This window comes from Neolamprologus brichardi, chromosome 20 (genome assembly GCF_056152115.1).
Source record: "Neolamprologus brichardi isolate AB-2024 chromosome 20, ASM5615211v1, whole genome shotgun sequence".
Classification (NCBI taxonomy): Eukaryota; Metazoa; Chordata; class Actinopteri; order Cichliformes; family Cichlidae; genus Neolamprologus; species Neolamprologus brichardi.
In genome coordinates, this window is record NC_142123.1 from 30,385,535 (window position 1) to 30,391,534 (window position 6,000).

A 6,000-nucleotide genomic window follows, 5' to 3' on the forward strand; every position below is an offset into this window, starting at 1 on the left:
TCACACCCAGCAAACACTTATTTAAAATCCTTTAAAAACATGACTTTACGAGCTGGAAAGTCAACATTAGAGTCTTTAGTTTAGGCTCAGGTCTACGTTTCCACTGTCCACATGCAGATCTCCACACAGCTCATCCCAAACAGCGAAAACTTGTTGAAGAATATTTTATTAGACAACATTAAGTTATGGTTAAAAGGTTTTAAGGTCAACGAAAAGACAAAGAATAAATTACGTGTGTCTAAATCTGCTTGGAAAGTGCCGATTATTCTCCTCCACACTTCTCCAAACTTTAAGGACGGGCATCTCTTGCTCAGAGGCGTCACAGTTACAGTGCATCGCTGTGTTGACTTAGCAGGTGGAAACAGTAGGTTTAGAGGCTTAAAAAAATAAGCTCATCATGCAACACTCCATGAGGCAATGCTTCACATGTAGAGAGAACGCAATGGTGTAAAGAAGTTTTTAATATTCAAAAATAATATAGCTAACTGACTGTCTTTTCTGAATGTCTGGTCTTGGTTGAAAATCCAACTTTAACTGATGTTGGACACGTCACCGTCTGCTGGATATCCATCCTGGGCTTTCTAGTTGTTTAATAACATCCTTTCATCAATTAAGCAATAAAAATGATAAAACTCATGTTAAAATAATCCGTTCTGACATTTACTTCTTAGTCTGCTGCCTTTTTTTTTTTGTAGAACTATTTTCAACTTTCTAACAAGATGACTTTCCGCCTTTTCACTTTTCAGCCAGAACACGTGATGGGTTATGTCTCCTCCCTGCTCCTCCTGTTTTTTGAAGCCTTCAGGGCTCCAGGTCATGTGAAGGCTTTTGTTTACAGCAGGTTTCTCCTGTTTTAGTCTCTTAATCTGAGCCAGCAATGTCTCTGCTATCAGGAACATGAGCGGCATCAGTCTTATCTGAGCAGACGAGCTGCAATTATGGCTGAGCATGAACACTTTATGTTAGAACACAACATTCAGAACTTGTTCTTCTTCATATCAAGAACACCGGTTAAAGTTAAAGTGTCTTAATGCTTCTAAAACACATTAACCCAGTTCAAGTTGCCCGTTGGACCAGGAGTGCCTTCCAAGACCAGCCATGACATAAATCCTGCTCACAGCTTTGCAGCTTAAAGTAAAATTTTGTTTGAGCTCAGAAAAGCTTTTGGCAGAAGATCCTGAGTTTTCTGCCTGAATCCTTGTGCACAGTGAAGCTCAAACATCCAAGAGAAAAGTTATAAAATCATTATCATTAATTTAAAATAAATAAAATAAGAACAAAAACTCAAATATTCAGCAAAGAGCTGATCAATTTTGAGCTTATAATTCATAAGAACTTGTCATTACTTCAGGTGAGGTTTTTCGGGGCTTTTTCCAATGTGACAAACATCATAACAGCATAAACTGAGACTATTTCACATCCTATAACAGCAGCGAGTGCAACATTACCGATCCCCATGAGTCGACCAGCATCAGCCTAATCCTCGGCAGGAAACTGCCAGGAAAAAAAATCAACAACATGCTGACATTTATCATTGTAAATATTTATATTGAATGATATTTAGACATCTATCCTGATGGCATTTTAAGCAATACTGTCCAGCCCAAAATAAGCAACAGCCAATATATGTTTATGAGTGGAAATGCCCTTTGAGAAGTGCAGCGTTTCACAGCCTGAGGAACTTCTCTGAGTCAAGCAGAAAAAACACTCAGATTCAGGTTTCTCTCTCTTTACCTTCAATCAGCAGTTGACCAACAATCACCGCTCAGGAGCTTTTGATCACATCGCAACGTCTTCTTTATTGTTTTGTACTTTTTAAAGACTTCCAATCCAGCAGTTTTCTCAAAATGTTCTTGCCCAGGGCACACCAAAGGGCAAGCCAAAATTTCAAGTCACATCTTTACAAAAACAAATAAAAAACGGACGTCTGCTGATATATCCTCGGTTCACGGCCTCCTTCTTCTTTTAACATGGAGATCATGGGCGAAAAACTGCCCCAGGGCCAGAACTGGTCCATAGACCATCATATGTGATTTAAGTCTACTTCAACTGTGGACGCTCCACTTGAGTTTGCAAACAAACTTTTAGTTATAAACTGTAACAAGTGTTCTCCAATTGTAAAGAAAACAGAAGTTTTCAACTTTTTTCTTACAAAAAATCTTGTTTTTAAAACAAGGACCGGTTATTCTCTACTATGTCTAGCATATATTTAGCATAATTCAGCACTGTTTTAATTCACGTCTTTAAAGCGCGCACACCTCTGCGCTGACAGATCCAGCCTGACATCTGACAAGTGTCCCCACTCAACCGCTGTACGTCTTGCCTTCATGGCCTCACGAGACACTGAGCAGACCAGGTGTCTCTCAGAACACACATTTGGTTTGCAGTTTGTCTCTTTAGCCTGGGATTGTGCTAACTTTAACCAGCTTTTCCAGGCGGCTGACACACTTGAGCTTAAGGCTGTTGACATCCCCCAGTCCACCTCTCTTCTTTAGGTGGATGGTCGTCTGCACCGGTGTTTAGTTGCGGTCTGCGCCAAAGGAAAAAAGTGATCATATTTCCTTCCTGCTGTCAGTCGGGGTTGTTGATTTGTTACAGTCTCATAATTCCCACCATCTGGGAGCAGCACGAAGGACTGGGGGCTGAGTGTGTGCAAAGTATCGAAGATAAAGTTCAAAAAAGGGTAAAAAGCTCATCTGAAGGCGCCTTAAACATGTATTCTTTTGTCCAGCAGGGTGCAAAAAGCCTTTAAGTTGTATAGATGACTGTGGGGAAAACAGGCCTCAGTAAATACTTTACTGGTGACTTTATGTGTTCAGGAAGGAGGATAAACCTGTCGGGCTGTCAGTCGATCCACCCCGCCCTTGCTTGTTACGCCTTTTTTCAAAATATGACAGACGGCAAACATGTTAAGCTCCGTGCTTCATAACAGGAACCACTAACCACTGTCACAGTGGCTATGTCCATCTTTATATACAGTCTATGGGAATCACTGGTCTAATACAGGCATCCATCCCTTTTTCCTAAGCTTATTCAGGAGTGTTTGAGCCTATCCCAGATCTCATACGGAAGAGGGAAGGTACATCTAGGAGAGGTTTCCACAACACAGAGAGACAACCATCATTTACACCTACGTCCAATTTAGAATCAGGTAATCTAAGATGCATGTCTGTGGAAGATGCACCACCATAACCCTGGTCAGCTGTGAAATGAGTCTCCAAAAAGAGACAGAAATACTGCAAGCTAGTAATTTAATGGTCTCCATTGAAAAAAGATGCAAAATAAAAAAAATCAGAGGACTCAAATTAATTCTCTTTTACACAAATTTGTTGAGAAATCTATTTGGAGGCAAGCTGTTAACGCCTGGAAAGGGAAAGCAAAGTTCGAGTCTTGGTTGAACAGAGATGAATTAATAATACGATAAAAGTCAACAGTTTGTTCTGCTTTTAGGGGAAAAGAGGAGCTGATGCTTCACTTCCCCCGACACGGAGCAGATTTGTGTTTTGTTGTCACGACGCTGTAACGGCTTCCTGTAGCGCCAAGTCTGGCTGAAAGGTTTCATGTACTTCATAAAAATGTAATGAGTCCTTAAAAAAACGCTGTGTGCAGGATAAACATCCTCACCTTGTCCTTCAGCTTGCTCGGGCTCCTGATCTGTGGGAATACTGGGAGGTAGCGAGGTAATGTGGATCTGCTCAGGAGCGGGGTTTCTGCCTGGAAGCAAACAGGTAATTATACTGGGATTAAAGTGATTTATGTAATCAGAGTACATACACAGAATCAAATCCTTCACACACAGAAAACTATGAGAAACTATGTACAAATGTGTAGCCGGGCCTCCACTCAGTTCTCTCATATGTGTATGTATTATGTATTCTAATACTACAAAACGTCATGTGCGGTGCTGTGCAAACGTCTTGAGTCACGCCTCAGTTTCTAAATTTTGCTTGCAAAATGTGAAGAAGGTGCAAAGATTTATTGAAACATGTGCAAAATAAGATGTCAATAGAAAATTGTACTGAGTAGTCAGTATAAGCTTTTAGTGATATAAGTTTATTGATGATAGAATACTGCATGATGACCTTTTCCTTGTTTAGAACTGATTGTTCTTTAAACGTGTTCTGATATTTGTATCTGAATCTTTCTACAGCGATAGTAAGAAGTTGAACAAGCAGTTCTGACCTTGCACACACACACATACACACATACACACACACACAATCACATACGCACATGCTCATGTCACTGAACAAATGTATTCATTTCTCTTGTATAAATAAAGAACGCAGACGGTGACAGAGCACAAGTCCGTGAGTGTCTCTTACGTGTAGCTGTCACTTGTCCTCGCGAGTAAAGACAACTGCAGTGTTTGTGTTTTCTAACTCAGGTGTCTCAGCTGAAGAATTGCGGGGTGATTTTAAGAAATCCCCTGTCATAAGATAAAAACAGAGTTTGTACAATTCTAACGAGCTTGAAAGTCGATATTTGGTGTGACCAGTCTTCGGGGTTAGTTCTCCAGGCTTCTTGAAGGACTTTCGAAGCTCTACTTTGGATGTTGGCTCATTTTTTTCTTCTGTCCTCTGTCCAGATGTCCCCATAATGCTTCTGTAATGTCGGGCTCCAGGCTCTGGGGAGGCCAATCCATGACTGATAGACTTCCACTGTATACTTTTCTGTGCAGGTATGACTTTACTGCACTGACAGTGTGTTTGGGATCACTGTCATGCTGAAAAATGAAGCTTCTCTCAATCAGACACTTTCCAGTCTTACAGGCTAACAGCTGCAGACACCCACCGTGTACCTCTAATAAAAGCCTGAGCCCCCCAAAAATAATGTTACATTGTTTTTGTTGCTCATTCAGCTCAATAGTTACAGTTTCTATTCATAACAGCATGCTTTTTAAATGATTAAGCATTTTATTTGAAATCACATCAGAAAAGAAGCCTGTAATCACACATTTATAAGTATCAGTATTTTCTGTTTACAGCGCTCATCACACATTTCTAAATAATATTGGTACAATTAAACTTCCACAGATGGAGAATTACTTTTATTATAGAGTCATTTAGAATTTTATAATATAACACACGGGTTACTTTACTGATTTAACTGCAGCTCGCATCAATACTGTAAATTTAATGAGGGCAGTTAAGGGGGTATAATTTCCTGCCCTGCTCGTTACAACAACTTCCTGTGATAGTGTAACTTTATACAACAGGAAACGATAAACCCAATAAACACCACAAGGTTAATATGAACTCTATAATATAGAGTATCCTATAATGTGTGTCTGTGTAGATCTCCAGGCATCATCACCTGTGCTGCACGAGGAAACAATCCAAAAGGAAAACTCACCTGAGCGCAGGAAGGAAAACATGTTTCTTCTTTGTGTCTTTAACACTTTGAAATCTTCTCATCGGACGAAACCAGAACTAAACTTCTGAACTCCAAGCCGCTAAACGTGTCCTCGCTTCCTTCTTGGATCCAGTGGAATTTACGCGGAGCAGGAATATCCGGCAGGTTGGACATCCTCCCTCCGACTGAAGGTGTTGACTTATCGTGCAGGTAAAGAGGAGGAGGAGGAGGAGGAAGGGGAATCTCCCTGAGGACAAAGTGACACATATAACCTTAAACTTTGATAAATGATCCCGTCCTGTTGCCACTTTCTACCACGTGACCAGGTTTGCCCGAACAACCTGAGCTGAACAGCAGGAAATGAGATCTTGTGCAGGAGATTTCAAAATAAAGCGAACGACCTGGTTAATATTTTAATGAAACATTAATTTTCACACTCGTCCGGGTGGGAGTGAAGATGAAATCCACGCGTCAGCTTTTTTTTCTTCTTTTTTTCTTTTTTGTGCTGGCTTCAATTTAAAATTAAAGTCACATCAAACGTTCCGAGCTGCAATTTTCAAAGTAAAGTCCACATGCGGTAGTGACAGGTACATAAACAGACTAGAGTGCTCTCAAATTACAGGGAAGTGAAATTATTCACTTCAC

At 40.4% G+C, this 6,000-nt stretch overlaps 1 protein-coding gene across 1 annotated transcript in view; it reads right to left on the minus strand.

Annotated features, from left to right (window-relative positions):
• Positions 1 to 5,691, minus strand: part of LOC102775830 (natural resistance-associated macrophage protein 2-like) — a 29,544-nt gene extending 23,853 nt beyond the window's left edge. Inside the window, exons 1-2 of the mRNA XM_087833679.1 lie at positions 5,356 to 5,691; positions 3,625 to 3,714 (exon numbers count right to left, since the gene is read on the minus strand). Of these exons, the coding sequence (XP_087689805.1) occupies positions 3,625 to 3,714; positions 5,356 to 5,377 (112 nt within the window). The 5' untranslated portion in view covers positions 5,378 to 5,691. The remainder of the gene's footprint in view (positions 1 to 3,624; positions 3,715 to 5,355) is intronic.
• Positions 5,692 to 6,000: the final 309 nt, after the last annotated feature.